We start from the raw sequence: 20,939 nt of genomic DNA, 5'->3' as shown, positions 1-20,939 counted from the left end.
GCAATTTCTCATTCCTTATCAACTCTTGGAAGTATAAAACCATAAGAGACTCTTAATCATCGCAACCCAAACCAGTTCCAAAAAGCGCTCTAGTCGGCGTTTTCAGTTCTTGCGACTGTTACACATGCTTGCATGTGGGTGTAAATGGTATCTGTCCCACCATATGCCGTGCAGAAGCCATACGCGCACACTTGGAAACTCATTTACGTTGGGAGCGTTGTTTACTTAGCTGCGGAATGCTTCACCCTAAATGTATCCCGCTAGTGTAAAATGCAGTAAAAATGAGTACCGAAAAAATCCACCCAAAAATCGTTGAAAAGTTCCACCGCGCAAGAAACGATCCCCTTCCTGCTTCCTCCTCCTCCCAACAGGACCTCCAATGGTTCGTGCGATTGCATAAACACCGCATCGATCTTTTGACACGTTTTGTGTGCAAAAAAGTGCACTGCTACCGTGCACTGTATTACATTGGTGTGCAGTCGGGGTGTGTTGGGATGGCAAGGCTGCTGAAAGGCGTATTATAAAATCCAGACCGCGAAGCGCTGATCCGCGTCGAACAATAACCGCGTGCGTCGCGGAATCGAGCCCCGCGATCGTGTGTGTGTGTGTGTGCATTGCAAATGCGTGACAATGTGGCGGCACAAATGAAACGAAACGCATGCGTTTGACAGACCTTACCGCACTGCCAGGCTTTGTCACCCCCTTGTCACCATCCCTGGATTGCCCTGGTAGTTCAATTGGGTTGAAATTGGATGTGCTTCAGAAAAGTATTATCAACATTTTCGGCAATCGACCACACGGCGGACACGAATCAAAATTCTGGCACGATCAATGCGGCGCATGGTGGGGCGGGGTGGGCGACGAACCACAACACCAGCCCATTTGGGTTCGTTCGGTTTCGACCGACACGGTATAAACAAATGAAACAAAGCCCTCTGGTCGAAAAACAAGAGTGCGAAGAAAGGGGGGAGGGAAAAAAAGGCACCGCATGCACACACACGCACACACCACACGTAAAGATCCAGCACGGCGAAGAATAAACAGGGGAGCCATCATCTTATAAATAAACGCTCGTGCAACGGAAGAAGTGTAATAAAATAAAACTGCAAGCATAATAAAAATACCGAAACTGGAAATGAATATAGATTGAAATCGATCAATCTCGGCGTTCGGCGTTCGGGCGCAAGGGCACCCACCCTCTTCATCGCTCCAAGCTGGCCGTGCCTCCTAGTGTGTGTGTGTGCGAATGTGCCGATTTGCAAACAATGATTTGTTTATTTGGCCACTGCCGCCGCCGACACGCCGCCAGGAACCACGGACCGATCACGCTTCGGTGCACGCGGAACGCGGCCACATTTTCGTTGGTTTTTGTTTTTTCGCCCGAGTTGCCGATCAAAAAAAAAAGAGCCACGGGCACACTAAAGAAGCGGGGAGTGAAAGGGAACGGGGTGCGGACAGTGGTCATACTTTCGCTCGAATTCGGATGCGCGCAGCATTAAAAACCTTCGCTAGCCGGCTCCGTCCGTCCATCCATCCAGTTCTATGTGTGGGATGTGTCGGCAGCCGGCTCAAAGCACTTGGCGGTGATCCCGCTGTGGGGTAGCCAGACCGCGGGGTTGTGTGGAGTGGGGTGGAGAGGTATGCCATGAAGAAGAGCGAGACAGAGCGCTAGTGACAAGTGACGAACCGAAATGGCATATTTGGCGAGCAACGTATTTATTTTTGACACGCTTTTTGGGCAAATTTAAAACCAGTATTGAATAGTATGAATCATTGGTTGAGTCATTTTAGATTGATATCGTCACGAGTGTACTAGTGTTAAGCTATTTCCTCTACCTCATCTATTAACAAGAAGACACACCGCACACGCTATGAACAAAACGCCTAAAAGTATGTAATTGCCGCTTGCTGTGATCGGATCGCGCGAAAGCATCGACAGGGCGCATCATAGGGCACCAGGCGGAATGCGCGGCATACGGTTGCAATCATTCAAAATGCAGCTCCATTTGCATTCCCCCTCTTTTACTGCTCTCGTTCGCTATATCACATTCTTTGAGCGGACGCCCGTTACAATGTTGCACGCGCGCCCATCTACGCCACATATCGCAGTGATCCCAGAACTTTGCCAACTGCACACCTCAAGCAGCTTAAAATAGAACCCACAAACACACGAGGCACAGGACAGGTGGGTCTCATCTTTTGCGTTCGCGTTCACGCGTTTTAATGCTTCACGCTTGTTCCCCTCCCCCCCTCGGTCTCGTTTAGCCTATTTGTTGCCCGGCAAAACAAGCGTGAAAGCAAAGAGGAACCATTCCTCTAGCGCCACTACTGCACTGTGCCACGGAAGAAGACACATATATGACAAAAAAGACCGACAACCAGCACCTTGTGTGTGTGTGTGTGTAGAATGCATTTTGTATGAGACGGATATCGATTTCATCTTGCCACGCGGTGTCGCTCCGTACTCACGCTCCCTTCGGCCTCTAGGTAGAATGATTGAAAGCCATACTGATCTGATGCCACCCATCCCTCGTACGCTGCTCCGTTAGTAGTGGAAGGGGGGGGGGGAAGCGGTGGAAGGAAGGTGCTTTAACAACCATCAACTGAGAACAACAACGAAATGTACGCCACAATCTTGTTCCGATGTCGAAATACAGCATCCGCTCAGCTCGCTGCGTTCCCGGTCTCTGGGCTTTAGAGACTGCACACTCTCTCGCTGCCGAGACGCTCGAGCTCTGTCTCTAAACGTCCTCAGTCCCCGGGGAAGTTGGCATTTCCTTAGTTGAGCATTAATCGCCAACGCTACGTACTAGATCTATACAGGGTTTTCCAGGTGTTCTCATAGTTATGGGACACTTTATTGACTTTTTCTTGCGTGAAATGAACTTAATGTAATGAGAATTGGACTCTATTGCTCATTTGTTGAACAAATCCAATAGGAATTTCCAATAAGTCTGTCCAAAAAGGGTGCCATGCCAAGGATCAAGTGCCAGAGTCCAATTTCCAACGTATGAAGTTCACTTCCCATAAGAAAGAGTTAAGGAACTGTCCCACAACTATGAGAACCCCTGGAAAACCCTGTAAGCACTGTCACGTACCGGTTTATTAAACGATGAATGAATTTGGCGTACTTTGCTTGTGTGGGATGTCATTGGCACTGGGGATGAATTACGTCCAATAGTGTCCCACTGTCGGCCACCGCCCCCCTTCTTCCAGACAATAATAGAGTATGTGCGTTTGTGTATGTGTGTACGTTTGACCAAATTGGCGACATTCGCGCGTCTGCCGCAGAATCCCACTTTGGCAGCAGTTCAAGGCGATGTGCCGTAGTCATTCATCTCATCGTGCTACGGATAAGCGCTACGGGACAGCGCAGGGAGCGACCCAAGAGATCAGAGAAATCTATTTCGGTTCACCCCAGCCAATGATCGAAGGTTTTCCATCAAGCAAACGACACCACTGGGCCGCCAGACACTGGCGGCGACACCTTCGGTTAGCCAGTCGGGAGCGCCGAGCTGTTGGAAGTAATGCATAAATTGCATCAGTTGCGGGGGCACCCACTTGAGGGTGGCTCTTCCGGGCAACCGGTCTGTGTAGCGTGTGCGAGTTCCTTAACCTTCTTCCTCTTCCTTCTTTCGGCAACGCTTACTTTGTCCGGACTCGCCATCGATCAGGCTTTCCGTCCAAAACCCCGGCAACGATCATGCGGGGCTTTGGTTCACACTGTGCCCGGTGTTTGTAAAGGGAACTCGGCGGCAGCTCCTTCGGGGGGTTCGAGGGGTATTTGGTCTTTTTAAGAACAAAAATAAAACCAATTATGCACCATTTGGCGCGGCATCCGTGTGTCTGCAGCGAGGGAAGACAGCACACCACAACAGCACAACAAGACCAACAAAATGGCAGGGAAAATTGCGGGTGTGTGTGTGTGTGTGTTTGGTGCCGCTGGTATACCTTCAGACAAACCTCTCCTTTTCCCTAATCTCCCTTCCCCCGGGACGGCTCTAGCCGGATGGAACGTTGGAGATGGATGGCTGTCTATTTTTGTGATTTATGAACCAAAAGTGCGTCTGCGAGGTTCTCTAGTGTGTGCGTGTGTGTATGCTTCGTTTGTGCGGATCCCTCTGGTGCTGGGTTGGGGTCTGTTTTCCCACCTAGACAGATCCGAGGGAGGAGTAAAGCTGGGAAGGGAACGGTCGGCTAGACGACAGTTTCAGTTAAAGATCGGCCCATCAACGCGCAGCTCGCGCAGAGGAAAATGGACAGAAATTTAAACTCTACCGGCCGGCCCGCCGTGGCGTGTAGAGCATCGGTCTAGTAGTACCGGGGCACACGGTTTGGCCAACAACAGCACTTGGCATATTGTACGCACGTGATGACTTTATATCTCCTCCCAGCAGCAAGACACCAAACTAGCTTCTCCTCGGTCCTTCAGGACGGTTAGGGCGCGCCAACAACCCTACTTCCCACTAAATGGGCACTGTTGTTAGAACAAATATTGACTCGCGCGCGGCAATAACGCACCAATCAACGCGATTGTAGCGCCGAGCAGCCGGCCGAAGTGGCCGGTGTGGTGGCCACACCGCTTCGAGACGCGCTTGAGTCCTGCCAACCGTTGGCGAAAGCGGATGGCGGTAACCTTTCCTTCCTTTCCGTACAACGCTGCCGACGTTCACGTGACGCCCGATGGACGCCAGGTTTGACGTTGGCAGGCAAAACGGTCTTTCGCTTATGCAACGTGCGTCATCTCACGCGGCGGCATCCGAACATTTCACGCAACGAACAATTCTCTCAATGAAACCTACGCACCTACGCGGAAAAGTTGGCTTTTTGTAGAGGGGCATAGAGAAAACATAAAAATTAAGAGCAGCAAGTGTGCGTTTTTTTTGCGTACCAAAAAAAAAATGGCGCAGTTATTGGTAAAAATTGCGTACGCGTGGTCGCGCGCTCGCTCGCCCCCGGCTGTCCCGCTGGTTGCGCGCAATTAGTGGCAAAATGGCAGATTGACAAACTGTCCATTTAGAGGGAAAACAATATTGGGTAGGGAAGGGGGAGCTCCTTCTCCCCCACCGTTCTTTAGTGTCGCGGGAGAAGGTTCTGCTGCCGCTAGATTGTGCACCGATTGTGACCTTCCGCAGACGGGCAGGCGCAAGACAATACCCGAGATTGATTCACGGCATGCGTGTGCAAGCGTCTGGTAATTCGATTCGGTGCAATCTTGTTTCGCACATCACACCCGGGGGGATTGCAAACGGTCGCGCACATGATCAAAAACGGCAGCAAAACGGACACACACACTCACACACATACGCACGGGCAGTGTTGAGTATTTTTGCGCAAGCGGGCGATCCACTCGATCACGCACGAGATGCAGATGCACTCTGCCGTCATCACCATTTCGGATCAGCAACACCGGGCCTTCATCAAAGTGTTTCGCGCCGGTCAAGAAGGCACTGGCTGTGGTGCGAGCGAGAGAGACAGAGAGAGAGGAGGGTGTGCTTCTGCATAAGTAATTAAATGTAACCGCACACCAGCACTCCTTTGCGTGCGTTGCTGCTGCCGCGGGCCCGCCGCATCGGTTCAATCGGTTGAATTCATGCGCAAGATTGCGCGTGGAATGTGCAACACACAGAGGCGCGCGCGCGAGCGCATGGTCAGATTTTTGCCAGATTTGCAAAAAAAAGGCAGACACGATCGAGCAAATTGAAGCGAAAGGAAGGGCGGATGGGGCGAGGTTTTGATTTCGTGGGTCCATCCATCCATCGTCCCCGGATGGATTATGAGAGCGTGCTCCAGTCGCGCGGGAGGAGGCCGTTTCGTGTGACGCTGATGAGTTGTGCAGGCGGGTTTGGCTTGTATGTGTGTGTGTGTTTAATTATGCAACGCTACCGCCATACAATTAGTGGCAAAAAAAACTATGTATATGATGCAGAGCAGTAGGTGAAATATGGTGGAAGAATTGCCTCAAGTAAGGAGGAGTGCTGCTATGCTATGGAGGAGCTGTACGGCGGCATAAGTTGTAAGGTGTCAATTATGCGCCGCCCGGGAGATGGGGATGGAGTATGTAAATATGGTTTGAATTTGCTGATGGAAGAAGCATCTACTAAAACGCTTTTTTAAACGCTATTTTCTTTACACAACAAAATTTTACATTCCTTTTAGCCTTACCCTCATTAAGGCTCGAACTCGTGTCCTCCAGTGCATATTGCCGATCGCAAAGCACGACACCATGGCGCAGCTTGAGAGAGGCAAATGTTTAATTGAGTAGAGTTAGAGCTGGATCAGTTCCGTAGATGCAATAGACATCTTTTATATTTCTTCTTAACTTACTGTTCTATTTGATTAGAGAGGATTTTTTTTAAAATGTTGTTATTATCTTATTGAACCATTCATTACTTCCGAAACCTATCTGGGAATGTTTTTTTTCTGTATGAGGGAATTTTCCTCCACCAGTTCAAGCTGTAATTTGATGCCGACAGAATAGTACTCGAAGTTCCTTGCCTGATACCAAAAAAATAACAGCAACTGCCAATTTGTATCCACAAAAACGTTCTACCATCGATCGCCGCCACCGTGCGTACGATCGACCGAACGTAAATCAATTCTATTGACGCGACACTTTTCATTCAGTTTTCGACCAAAAGGGGGGCGGGGTGCAGAAAAAAGCACAAACGACAGTTCAGCAACTTCTTCCTCGCTCTACATTGCCCCTCTGCTTAGCTCCCCCCCCCCCCCCCCAAGCTCCCTGGTCAGATTGATTCATGGGCACGATAACCTTGCCGTACTAGTTCGGGTGCCAAACACAGCTTCGACCACCACCCGCTCTCTTTCGTCGTTGTGCTTTGCAGACGAAATAAAGTTACGCCAACAAACAAACAAAAAAAAAAACAACGTACAACTTAAAATAGCACCGTCCAGACAAACGCGATCGGTTAAAAAGTGTGTGCAACCTTAGGCACTTGCCCGCCGCACAACAAGAAGGGCGGTAAGAAGTTTTGTCTGCAGTGGGATCAATTTCCATTTGTCATACGCACACTTGCTTGCGACATAATTGCGACCAACACCGAAATCCAATAGAGCGCAGCGCCAAAGTGACATATCGATGCGGTTTTTCTTCTCCCTCTCTCTCTCTCTCTCTCTCTCTCTCTCGTGCGTTCTCTTTTATCGTGCGACTTCCGGTAAGAGTAGGAAGTGGGGCCAAAAAACAGCAGCCAGGCAGCTTTTTTACTGCAAACGTCAACTAAAAACGCGTTCGATTCGGGGAGTAGAGCGTGCGGTTTTGTTGGTTTTGGTTCGATATCCATAAATTGGGATTTAATTTTGCGAGGTCTTATTGCTCACTTAAAAAAACAATGTCACAAAACTTAAGAGTGGTGGGACGATTGCAAACGTGCGCCTAGGATGGGTAAATAAAACACGAAATAGGAAACGTTGGCGCATTTTTGCCCTGTTAAAGCGCGGTGGGGGAAGCAAGCTCAATTTGAACTAAATAAAAGTAAGAACTACATAGGAAGACGGTGCAAAAAAAAGGGGGAAAAACGGTTTGCCAAATAGCAAAACAAAGCCCGACAGACTGATGAAGGGATAATTTATCCTACCGGGTTTTTGGCGAATTTAAACGAGCTTCGCGAGTGTGCTGTTGTATTCTTCTCTCTCCCTCTCTCTCTCCTTCTGTTTGCGCATTCAATTACGCTTCATTATGTGCTGGCTAGAAGTGTTCAGATTTTGGAACCGAGTGCACTACGGTCGTCACGGTTGGGCGTTACGGCTTGGGCCATCTTGACCTTTTTTTTTTGTTGGTGTCATTTAGTGGATTGTTTCTCCCGGGCCACAGCGCTAATGACGGCGTGATCGAGTGGGAAAGCTGCAACTGCGGGTGCTGGGCGCACTCGCGAAAACCGACTCAAGTGTGAAAACAATGGCAAACAGTAGTGGCGGTTGCTCCCATGTCCACACGGAAGGAAGGCAACCGCCGGCACGCAAGATCACCACTCGGCACGGGGAAGAACCAAAAGCAGCACCGCGACAGCTCTCCGCTTTGATCTTGATGTGTTTCTTCGCTTTTGGAAACATTCAAACAACACCACACACAGCAGCAGCAACAGCAGCACAAAAATCGCAATGTTGCGGATTTTGACAAAACGGCGGAAACAAAGGAAAAAGGGAATGATGGGTTTGCAACAAAAATAAAAAGAAGGAATCGAAAAGAAGAAGATTAGCATTGAAAAAGGGAGCACGGGGGACGGGTGCAGCAAAAAGGGTGGAAGACAGCAACCTGAAGTTGATGGATGCTTTTGTAGTTTGGTAGTGTGCTTGTGCGGTGTGTCATTTTTGCTAACCAATTCACCTAAAGTTTATACATTAAGTAGCAGAATTATTATAATATAAAAATTGCAGACAACATGTGTAGAATTACTTCCAGTTGGTTAAGTTCACCAAAAAATGTGACATTACTCAAGCAATTTTCTAAAAATTACATATTGAAGTGCGCGTTTGACAGAAATTTGAAAAGGAATATTACCATCATTTTTACATTTAATTTATATCATTATCCACACAAAAACGAGCCATCCAACTGTCTAAAACGTTGCTATAAATAATATTCCGTTATTATTATTTTTTTTTGCAACGTTAACAACAGATATCATCGAAGGCTCCACCTTCCCAAGCATGGTAAGCGTAATGAGAAGCTTTGCGAAAAATAATTTTTGCGACAGAGGAAGTAGCAACAACATAAGCGCCACAGTCCACCAAACGCTACAGTATTCTAGTTTTTCGGCCAAATTCGCTGCCCAAAACCCTTTGTCCGTGTAGTCGCCGGTCATGGTGATTAGCGGCAGGCAGGCAGGGCTAGCTAGCTCGAAACCTGCACGTTTACGTGACCACTTCCGGTCCAGAGTCAGTAGAGTAGGCTTGGCACAACGGTAACAATTTTGCAATTTTTGCCACGCGGGAGCATCCGCCGGCATTAATGACGGGCCAGTTGCCGCGGCCTTTTTGCCTGGCCCCTGGTGGGTGGTAGTGGTGGTGGTGGCGGAGCGATGAGATGAGTTCCCGTTCCGCTGTTGTTGTTCCGCATGCAGGATAGGACTGGGGTTTAGTTAGGCTTGTCTTCAATCATTTTGGCAATGAATTTGCAAAATGGTCCAAACGGGGAGAGGAAACCAGTGAATACAAAAAAAATCGCAAACAATTGCAAACCTCCATGCCGCATAAATGTGTGTGTGTGTGTATGTGAGAGAGGAAATAGAGAGAAAAAACACGCAAAATTGCCACAGCAGTACACCGCGCAAGATCGCACGCAATCGCATTGGCAAATAGGACTGCGCGGGAACCGGCGCAAGAACTCCCACAAGATCGTAAGCTTAGAAAAAGGAAGGAGATGGGGAGCGGGGACACTGTGCGGGAGGGCGCAACATAGCGGAACACGATCACACAAAACGAAAAACCGGTCGTCTTTTCGCGACTTCCGGTGTGCGGTCCGCGATGCCAGAGTGCTCGGTTCCAGCGTGTCTGGCGCACCGCGTCTGGCGAAGGCAACGAACCAGAGAAGCGGCTTCACATTTCCACCTGTGTGGCAAAAAAATCAAACACTCGCATACATACACACACACGAAACATTGCGAATTACAAACGTAAATGGCCGTAGCCGATTGGGTGTTTCGGGGAAGGGGGGTGTCTGGGCACCTCGTGTCCCGCGTACCGTGCACCGAATTATCGGACAATATTAACATCAGCGGCAAATTAATTATACCTTCCGTCGAATTTCCGAAACATGCTCCGCGAAACACACTGGACTGGTTCCAGTTGCACCACTGGGAAGAAGAGATGAGTTAAAGAGAGAGAGAGAAAGAGAGACAGACAATCAGAGGTGGTCAAATTTTGCCAACTACTGCGCCACTGTTGTTGCTTGTCTGCTTTCCACCTTTTCCACCCTGCCCTAACTGGATTGTGGGAGGTAGATAGGTTCGGGGTTTTGGCTAACAACAGAAAAAAAAAGAAGAGAATTGGAGAACCCTCTAAGCACTTCCCAACGTCCACCTCCACCGCTCTATTACACATGACAGCCGTCGCACGGGCGAGGAGTAGATCGAGGTGGATCAAACACACACGCGGCACCGCACGGCTGCTGACCGCAAGTGAAACGAATGGTAAATGGTGGTTTGTCAGCGGGTCTTCTTCTTTCTTCTTTTTTTTGGAGGGTGGCCGACAAGTGTACGACAGACACATTGTTCAGGCGGGGGAGAGGTCTGCTTTTGAGATTGGAGCCAAAACGCGCTTTTCCCCTGGTGGGGTTGCATTGTTCCTGCGCTCCCACGCGCAATTGTTGCGCTGATCGGTGCGCTGTCAAGCGTGGATCTGTGAGTGTGTGTGTGTGTACGTTTTTTTGGTAATGGAAGTTAAACTGTGGGACAAAACGAGTATATGGACGTGATCGGCGGCCACAACCTGTTCGAGGTGCGGGTTGATCTCGTGAACTGGTCTCAAATTGATTCCGACCGAATTGGGTAGATTGGGTTGCTGGAGCGATCGTTTGCTGACGGCACTGGGGGAGTTTGAGAACTGGATGATTTGATGAAGGTTCTGATCATGTGTTGATGGGAAGAATTCGTTATGCAGAGACGTAGTCTCTTCAAGATGAGTTGTTTATTTAGGATGAACATGTTGAGAGTGCTGCTACATTTACTTCTAACGTTACATGTGCGATTTAGCTACCTAAATTCTCACAGTACACAAAATTATTTCATTTAGCGATAATAACTAATTCCAATACTTTATGGATTGAATGCTCCATAGCAACAAGATGCTTTAGTTTCCCTAAAATGAACATCTCTCTAAGCTTTAGGTCTCCTTGAACAGAACGGAAGACACTTTACAATATCTATGGTAACTTGAATGATTTGTCATTGGTTACTAGGACCTACATGAGCCAAACATTTGAAAACATAGAATTGAGAGAAACTCTGGAAGCTTTTGCTACTGATGGAGAATTGCTTGAATTTCCAATTTGGCAATCTTCTTAATATCTCGATGATAAAATGCAAATAAAAGAGATAAAAAATGATCCGCTACACCTCAAAACCCTGTTTCTCCCTTACCTAAACGAGTGTATTTCAGTTGAGACGTGACAGGGCGCGCGTGCCATCTGCAAATTTCAATCTCCACTAAACGGTTGCGCAGCAGAACAGCTTCAGCTAGGCGCGGGGGGTGAATCCGCACCAAACGGGCAAACGGTTGAGCGGAACGGAAATGGGCAAGGGCGAATGTAGAGCACGGTGGCCGCACACACACTAGAGAGTTGCAGACTAGACGAGTACAAGACTAAACACCTTCGGTAACGCGGCAATCAAAGCTTCCGCCACCTCTGGCTTTAATCTTCCAAACGATTGGGCGAGTGTTTGTTTGGACACGGCTGTCTAGCCGTCGGTCGATTAGCTGATGGTTTGCTAATGTTTTGAAGGGAGGGAAGTGTGCGGAATCGGCCTCACAGTTCACTTCACAATTTTGGGGTTGTGCCATTTCGGCTCGCCAATGACCGGTGCAATGATGGGTCGTGTCTTGTGGAGGGGACGGGGTTGGGTTGAGGTTGGTACGCGTCTGATGTCTGTAGCAATTATAGGTGTAATGGAAAGACACCAGCGCAGAATTTACCCAAAGCCCGAACTGCTTAAAAAAATAGGTACAATGTACTACATTTCCGTACCCGCGATGATTCCGTGACGGACAGACCGAGATACTAGGAATACGACTATGTTGCTAATTCTGTTCTTAATGATATAGAGATATGTGCAGCGTCATGTGTAAAGAAGGAACTAACGAAAGTCAACTTCGTGTAATCTGCCGGACGATTGGATTGGTCGTATTGGAGAGGTTTTCACACCAGAGAGTCGAAAAAACATAAAAGTTTGACAGAGATAGTAGAGTCAGTATTGAAACATACATAAGCAGATATTAGAAACCTTGAAGAAACGTCTATTGACTGCAGATCATAGATTAACACCGATGGAAACATCGCATATGTTTACTAAAAGTTTTCAGATTTCTACAAGGACACTCAGACATCGTCGTGTGAAAGGGTTGTTCCAAATGAAATAGAGGGTTCGCTGTGTTTCTATGTTTGTGGCAACGGTAGCGTAAAGTATTCAAGATATTAAAATGATACAAAAAACAGTTCCATGTTTGTAGCGTACAGGTTTTCAAAACTACTTTTTACTTAAAATAAAACAAAAAACGTTTATTTATAGCAGAAAAATAGACACTTTAAAGTGTAGCTTTTTCGGCTTCGGACCACAGTAACACTAAAAACTAAAATAGTAGCAAAAAAGTAGGTCATAATATAACAGACACCATTCCCTGGCAGTTGACTAGAGGCGTGTGTGTGTATATTGTTTTTGTAAATTTTAACTAAAACAAAGCATCGTAGTTGATTTTAAAAAGGAAAGCGTTCATTTTGTGTGTTTCGTTCTGCAGACCTTCAAACAAGGGGCGCATCGGAGTACGGTTCGTTCCCAAAACGGTGTGTGGGAAACATTTTCAAGGGTTTTTTGGGTTTCCCTTTCAAGCCTTGACTTTAATTGCGGACGACTTGCGTTAAGGATAAAAAGTGTGAAGCTGATGTTCCTGTTTTTGCTCTTCTTTTAATAAAATGCAAATTCTTCTCGGCTGGTAAGAGTCTAGCTAATACAAAAACCGTTCCGCTCAGTACCGTACTTCTGATGAAACTGCACTTCCCACACTGCCGTGGAAGGAATCGTATCGGCTTATTTTTGCTGGTAAACAAATGCATTGACCACAAGATAAACACTCCAGTCCGTCGCACCTGAAGTACGGGTTTTCCACCTTGAAAAAACGGAAGCGCCATGGGTAGAAGCACCCCACAGGTGGTCCAGGGCATATGCGGCCAGCCGTTCCAAAGCCGGCACATTGATTACCAAACCGAGCGTTGTTGGTGTATTTTTGAATATATGTTTTTTTTTTGGGAGAAGAAAACGATCTATTAATCGACACTCTTGGCGATTGCTAAGCGGATGCCGCCACGGCAAAGAGAAAAACCAAGCGATAGGAAAATAAACAAACTAGCCGCAAAGGCGCGCGGCCAGCATGGCCAGCAACCTATACCGTCCGTTTACCTACCCCCTCCCCACCCCCCCCCCCCCTCTCACAGGACACGTTCTTGACCGCCGGCCAAGCGCTGAGTGAAGTGCATATCCAGTCGGGTGAGCAGTCCCGTAAAGCAGGACCTGCTGCTGGATTCCGGCGGAGTTGGCTTCCGGCGCTCTCGATTGGCGTGCGTACACGATTGATAGGTGTTCTTAGATTCAGTCCGTGCAAGCAGCACGAGCACCAAAACCAACCACACCACAAAGCGCGTACGCCGACGCTGTGCCCCACCCAGCCCAGTGTGTGTGTGCGCTAACGAATACGTTCCAGATGGGATGCATACGCCGTTGGTTTTCGGTCTGTTGGCAAGGGCGATGACGTCAAGGGTGGTGCGCTTTTTTCTCTTCTGCTATTTTAACTGCAAAAGGGCATCTTTTGGGTAGGTCTGAAGTTATCGGAAATTGCTGCATTGGTGGATTTTGTGGAATGTCGTGCTGTAGATACCGGAATTATGGAAGATGTCCAAAGATATATTATGCTTGGGTTTTATGATAGTACAAACATAAATATTGAGAAAAGAGTCATTGAGCTTTGGGCTATACATTATCTCTAGAATTGACGAAGTAGTCTTTAACACTTTAAGATATGCCAAGAACAATTGTCCCTTCTATGCTCCAAATGGACAATAAGTTTGAATGCTCCAAAGTTTTATCACGTTTTCCAATGCTAACCAATATCTCATCTCCCGACGCATAATGTCTTGAGAAAATGTTTCAATCCCAAACCCTGATCCACAGTCAGAACCACATGGCAGGCTCAGCTGTACACCATATATTTAGATTCAGCACGTCAATTTGGAATTTATTATCACAGCTTCTTTGAGTAAGCAAACATTTCGCATTCGCTTTCCCGCGGTGTCTGCGCCCAAACAAACAAATGCCATGCTAATGCTGCACTGCAACGAAGCAAATAGAAATAAAAAAAAAAAAAACAGGACCACTAAAACATTCCCGCATTTCATACCGCGTAAATCATAACGTCGCCCAAATATTCGTCCCCAAACTGGCTTGCAATTAAGTCGCGGGTAAACAAAATAAACAAAGCAGCGACTAAACGTGGTTCGTAAGTTCGGACTATCGAATCGACCAAAAGCGATCGTTACTTTGCTTTGTCATTTTTTATTTTATTTACGAATGTTTGATTCACTGATTCGTCAATCGGTGTGACTGTTAAGTTTTGTTTAATCGCAAGTCAGGCGTTCGAGAAAGAAACACCAAACAGTGATCGAGTGCGTTGAATCGCGCTTGGGTCGTCGCGTTTGCTGCATTCGGAGATTGCTTGCCAGCCAGTTTGTCATCGCCCATAAACTCGATCTTAATTTCATCCACTCTCCCTGACTTTCCCACAACCTAACTATTGCAACGGTGAACGAACGCAGACACAAACAAAACAGAACAGGGATCGGGCAGAAGTTCAGTGGACGCGAAAAAGTCACCAGCGTGTAGATCTTCATAAGCCGCTGATGACAGCGATGCAGCGTTTGTGCAAGAAGGTGTCACCTTGTGGGGAAGCGGAGGCGAAGATTGGGAATTACTGTGTCAAACTGTGCCTACCTACCGGTCGATCTGCGTGAGCGGTCGCAAAGAAAATCGGAGAAGAAATTGGAGAGTTTATGTGCTAATAAAAAAATATTTGAAAAATTGCACGATCGTTGATTTTCCTTTAAGTCCCAGTGGAAACGAGCAGAGAGTCGCTGAATTTGCTGAGCATTTGCCCGCTCACGGCACTCACAGTACTCATGCTCTTCTGAGCGGAGTGGCGACTCTCGCACTCTCAAACTCAATTTTCCACCTCAGACTCGGCGGTGTCTCAGTTGCAGCTCACACGCAGCGCACGATCACACCCCAACATCTCAAGGCATCTCATCTCTCTTTCGTGCGGGGTTTTTACTTCACTTTTCCGACCCAACGATCCCAACGACACGATCGAGAACAAACGCGTCGCCTGCACAGACAGACAGTATACACATACGCACAAACGCACGGAGCAAAAATAAAAATTTCGACTCGAGGAAAACGCGATTTTATAATTAGTCAGCGTAGGAGAGCGGGACGTGCGGCGGTGACTTTTTCGCCATACGCAAACTCGACGGTACTACCACGAGCTACTTTTCCGATCATTTTCCAACCCGGCACTCTCGGTGCTGTGTCCGTGTGGGGTGGTGATTTCGTGGGTGGACAGCAGCAGCAACACAAAGTTTGTGTTTGCCCGTGCACACGTCGCGGTTACGTCCCGAAACCGTTGGAGTCAGCATCCATGGCTTAATTAATTGCCTTCAGCGTTTGGCTGTCGGAACGTGTCCGAGCGCTGTTTGTTTGGCAATTTGGTGTTGGTGCATTGAAATCGGCTCGGGGAAATTATTGTTTGCGCCTGGCCATTGCCATGTTTCGCACAGCCATAATAAACAATGGCTGCTTTACTGTAACCAAAACAGATTTAGTTCGGGATTATGATTGATTGTTGGGGGAAAACTTCAACAGCTGAGGCGACACTAACTGAATTGATGAACTTCTAACTGAACGTTTTCCATAATAAACGTAAGACTTGTTGTAAAAAGTATGCCCCTTTAACCATGCTCTCCGACTCCCGTGGTCTGGCTCGAAACGGTCTTCCGTGCCACTCTGAAACATACGGATTGTTTCCCATGGCCCTTACGGCTGCAATCCAGCTGCATCAAGTTGACACCAGCAGACCCCGTTAGTCGTGCGCGCGAAGCCAAGGCACTATTCAGATGCAGAGAGAGAGAGAGACGTCGATATCTATAACGTTACGATCCACGTCCACGTCCCTAAAACGGGCCCATGTGCGTCCGAGCTCGGCATATCGTGGTAGTGACCGGCTGGTGTAGTGGGCATCATCAGATCGAAAGGGCCGCACAAAAGGGACTGCAACAAAAACAGAGACCCACCATCACCACCACTGCCACGGACCCTGGGAGCCTACTCTTGTCAGTGTGGTGCGTGCTTTGGCGCTTGCACCGCAGGCCGTTTGCTTCCTGCCTGTGCGATCAAACCGTGCCCGAATGGAAAAGTGTTTGGAATTAGTCTGATCCTAGAAATATGAAGAGGAGTCGAAGCAGAATAGATATACTACTTCGGTTTTTTAGACCTATTACTTTGCCTAGAAGAATCGCTTCCAAACAACAAATTTGTTTGGTTTTGTTTGTAAATCGAGCTGGAATTCAATAGACCATGACATGATTCAAACTATCTGCAGCTCATCTATTCTTACTGGAAAGTTATAAGGGTGGGACATTAGTCATATTAGCACGATTAAAAAGTGAGGTTTATAATTTGTAATCTTGATGTGTTGCATTCGGCGAAATATTTGATAATAATTGAGGTTATTCTAAGGCTACCTTTACCCTAATATCAAACCTGCAAAAGCAATGTAACTTTTGAATAAAAGGAATACAAAAACTCCACTAAACTCCACCGATATTCCTAGCAACATATCGATCTAGCTCCAAAAACTGATCACCAAATCAGCCTGAACCATAACAATATCAACACTCGAGCAGTAGCGTCAGCAATGCCCCGCCAGCAATATTAGTAGTAGCAGTACTAGTAGTAGTAGTAATAGTAGTAATAATAGTAATACCAGCAGCAGTCATCTCACCCCTCCCCCCAGCCAAGACCATGTTTGGCAATACGGGTAACCGGCCGGTCCACCCCTAGACCCCCGCTCCGTTGCAGTGTATCAGTTTCTTGCATTGCTTAAGATGCGCTCTGCCCGGGGGCCTCGCATGGCGGCAAACTTACCCACGGCCATCGGGAGACGGGCACTTATTATATGGTAAACGACAACATGCACCTGATATTCCACATTTGGTCGGTTAGGATTTACTGTTTTTCTCCCGTGTCTGCCACCCCCTCCCACCTTTTCGGCCATTGCTTCGCTCCCACGTCGCAGTGCGTTCTTCTGTCTCCCGCTTTTCGCTCATCGCACCGCTGCACTGCATCTATGGTAACGTTGGTGGAGTGTGCAATCTTCACGATCATTCCACCGGTTTCTGCGAAGTTTCTCACTCGCTCTCTCTTTCTCCTTCTCTCACAAACACTCATTTTTTAATGCTCTCGCTCTTGCGATCTTGCTGCATTTCGTTGCGTGGTGCAATGCGTGCGCATCCGTCCGAGTGCCGAGATTTGGCCACCCTGCTCCTGTGCCGTCTCCGCTGTGCTGTCGTTGGTGATTAGGGAATAAAAAATATGATCACACTTGGCCAACGATTTGCACGAACTGTTTGCCAAAAGAGCAGCAGATCGTTCGTTGCTCGACGATTTGGTTTGCCCGAGGAGAACCCGATCCGTTGCATAAACTGCAGCTTGACAATGCATGTACGTGGGGTACCGAGCGGTCGCGGTTACCAGACCGGAAAATTTGTCACGCACAAATCGATTATCTTTGAGGAGCGTCCCATGAAACACGCCCTTGCCGCGACAGCTTGGCGCCAAACTGCAGAAACCGAGGGCAAGGGTGGAATGATTGCCGACCAAAATAGACTTACGAGACAGACAAAATGTCATCCATGAAGGAGGACTTTGTGTAGCGGGGATCTGCTGTTTTACAGCAAAGTTCCAGCAAATCTTCTGAAATAGCTTCCTGTAGGGTTCGTTGCCTAGACCGCCCGTTCACAGTCAAATCACCCAAAAATGCGTAAACACTACCAGCAGCTACTCACCGTAGTTAGGATTGACGCCCTGCAGCACACCGCCCTCCGACCGCTTGGTCTTGCGGATCGGCTGCCCGAGAATGGTGAAGTTGGTGTAGCGCATGTTCGGTTTCAGAAACAGGAAGTACACCTTGCCCAGCTCGAGCTCCTCGCGCACGAAGCCCCGCTCGCGGAACTTCCCCCGAAAGATGTCGCACTCGTTCGCGGTGGTCAGGTTGAACTGCAGCCGCACGGTAAGGCCCCGCAGCGGCCGCCCCTTCGGTGGCAGCTTGTGCAGCGCCAGTATCTCGAACGTGGCGGCAAAGATGGGTCGCCGGTCGCTCATTGACTTTACCTTCGCTTCGCACACGATCGGTGCCTCGAACGCGAGCGTCGCTGGATCGCGGGCGGAACAGTAGCGGCGCTGACCGGGGCCGCCACCGGTACCGTTCCGTCGCTGCGGTCGCACCGGGTGCTGTTGTCCGCTGCCGGTAGACGCTGGCCGGACGCTACCGCCGTATCCGGTCGGCAGCAGGGCCGAATCACGACGATTGCGGCTGGCGAGCAGGCTGCTGGACCGACTGCTGCTGTTGTTTGCCGTCCGCCAACGTCTCCTGTGCAGTCGGCGACGCTCGCCTTTAAGCCGCATCTGGGACGCCCAACGCTGCTGCAGCGAGCGTTCCGCATTGATAATACTACTGTTGCCAGTGGATGACTCCTCCCCGGCGGACGCTGGCAGCGCGATCGGTTGCGGATCGAGCTCGCTCAGCTGGTTTGCTGGTAATGTCCGGCCCGGCTGCTCGGCTTTGGTGTTGGCACTGGTGCGCCGAAGCAGCTGCACAGCAGACGCTTCAGAGCCACGACTGGCCGCCGGTTGCTGCCAGGGCCAGGGCGCACTCCTGGGCAGGACCAGCAGCGGCAGTGGTGGTGGTGGTGATGATGCGGTGGATGGCGCACCGGAGCTAGTGTATAACCGGGGCGGGATCGCACCGCCGGACAGACCCTCCTCCACACGGTGCGCCGGCGCCGAGGTGTGACTACTAACGCTAGTTGTTGTGCTACGGCTATCACTAACATATCTACCACTACTGCTAATGCTGCTGCTGCTGCTAATGCTACTGGAGTGGCCACCGGGTGTGCCCTGGAAGCCGCTGCTGTGATACGGTGGCGGTGCCAGGTGCATCGTGGCGGCACTATCACACCGAGAGAACATCCAAACCAGAATTGCAAGCCATAGGTACATCAAATATTTTACTGGACTCCATTTGCGTAAGTACATGGCGTCTCGTCAGTTTGACTGGTATGTATGTTTGTTTTGTGGGGTATGGTACGGCAATATCTTTGGCCCTAGTCGGATCCGCGTTATTTTGCTTTGCTCTGAAGATCCTCTTGGACGGTCGGGTCGATCCACGATCGTATTTTCTTAGAGCGGACGACTCTTGGAGATACTAGGATCTAGGCTAGTTGCTTTAGTTTCCGCTTAGAATCTTCGCAATGTATGTTGCAGATGCCTTCTTGCCTGTTTGCCCTTGGAATTTGCTTCTAGTGTCCCGAACAGAACACTTCGCGTCGCGAATACTGTTGGCTGGTGGAAACTCAATCGGTTCCCACAAAAAAAAACTTCGGTATCTCGTCTCTTCGGTGTGGCAAATTTGAGTTTGGTACGACCTTGCGTACAGTGTCAGCTGCCCGGACAGCTGTCGGCCCACGGATTGCACACGGACGAGCTTGGGAAGGAGACGCAACATTAACTGTGTGCGGTTTCACACTCGCACAACGAAAAACTGCACACGCTTCCCTGCAAATTTCTTCGTTTCTAGGGTGCCTCCCGATATCTTGGACTGGCTCGGATTTTGGGCAATAATTTAAACTTCTTCGCTGATCGGTAATGACACATGTCAGTTGATTTCTTCATGGTTTTTCTTGCTCTCACAGCACACTGCACACTGCTGGGTCACGGCGACAAGTCGCACTTGTATATCGAAACGCACACATACACACACATGCGCTCACACAGGACGCATACACATATGCACCACAAATCTCGCGATACGTTCCACGGATTGGCGAAAAAGTGAATCGCCGAAAAGCGATAACACACCAAAAAAACAATGCGTTGTACAACACTTCGTTTTCAGCAGACACAGCGCTGCTCGACCGACGCACTCGGTATGGCTGATCGATTGGACATTGGCACTATTGCACGAGCTTTCATCCTGCTATGGATAGGCATTGTTACGCGCGCAAAGGGAGCTTCACCCGCAACTTTACGCCCTTTTCACTGTTAACAGCACACACACTAAACACCACAAGCACACAGGATTTTTTGTTGGGTTTCGATTGAAATTGGCGGCTATTTCACACTTTCACGATGAAATATCTCACTAAAATTCTATAGCACACGCACTTTTCGCTTTAAACGGTAAACTTTCGCTTTCGTTGCACCACAATAAACACCACCTTCACGGGTCAGGAACAAGGCTATGGGTGCGTCAACAATTCGATACTCGGATTGGATGCTCGGGTACTAAGCTCGATCGAGGACACACAATTATCGTGAAAGCCTGTAAAGAAATGAGAAGAATTCATTAGTTAGAATGAACATTGTTCAGATAAATTTCTTACAGGGTCTATTTTTTCGCAGCAGATCTGACCAGATCACATAGAAAACGAAATTATTAGTCTAACTTACGAAATGGATTTCAAGCACTTTCTGCATGAAGTACTCTTGACAGATATTCAATATTCACCCGTGGTTACTCAGGCGATGACTCTTCAACTCTGCTCTGAATAGCCAATAGATTCTCCCCGCTTCCTTTGATTCATTTCGTGAAGAACTTTCACATTGTTAAAACAATAGCCATGGACTCCAACTCAATATGTCTGTCATTTTCTTTAATACAAATGTTCCACTATCACTTTCTAGAATCCACAACAAGTCACTTAATGCACACTTACTGACCAAGTCATCGAAACGTTTTGTCTACACGCGAAAAGCGAACGATCTAGCACGCCCCACCAAACGATCGTGATCGTCGAACAGTCGATTTGTAAAGGGCTGCTTCGCTTTTAGCCCTGCCACTTTATACTCCGCTCGTAGTGCGTACGCATCGAGCAGCTCCAAGATGCT

At 48.4% G+C, this 20,939-nt stretch overlaps 1 protein-coding gene across 4 annotated transcripts in view; it reads right to left on the bottom strand.

Moving 5' to 3' along the window:
- The window catches only part of LOC120961490 (protein vein), a 51,658-nt gene that overhangs the window by 10,781 nt on the left and 19,938 nt on the right, over positions 1 to 20,939 (bottom strand). For all 4 annotated transcript variants that reach the window (XR_007451810.1, XM_040385215.2, XM_040385217.2 and 1 more), the window contains exon 3: positions 17,840 to 20,373. Coding sequence is in view for 3 of the 4 variants with exons in the window: in XM_040385215.2 (XP_040241149.2) it covers positions 17,840 to 19,088 (1,249 nt within the window). In the remaining variant the exon portion in view is untranslated. The remainder of the gene's footprint in view (positions 1 to 17,839; positions 20,374 to 20,939) is intronic.

Source organism: Anopheles coluzzii, chromosome 2 (assembly GCF_943734685.1).
Source record: "Anopheles coluzzii chromosome 2, AcolN3, whole genome shotgun sequence".
In the NCBI taxonomy this organism is placed as follows: domain Eukaryota; kingdom Metazoa; phylum Arthropoda; class Insecta; order Diptera; family Culicidae; genus Anopheles; species Anopheles coluzzii.
This window is presented reverse-complemented; position numbering and strand designations above follow the sequence as displayed.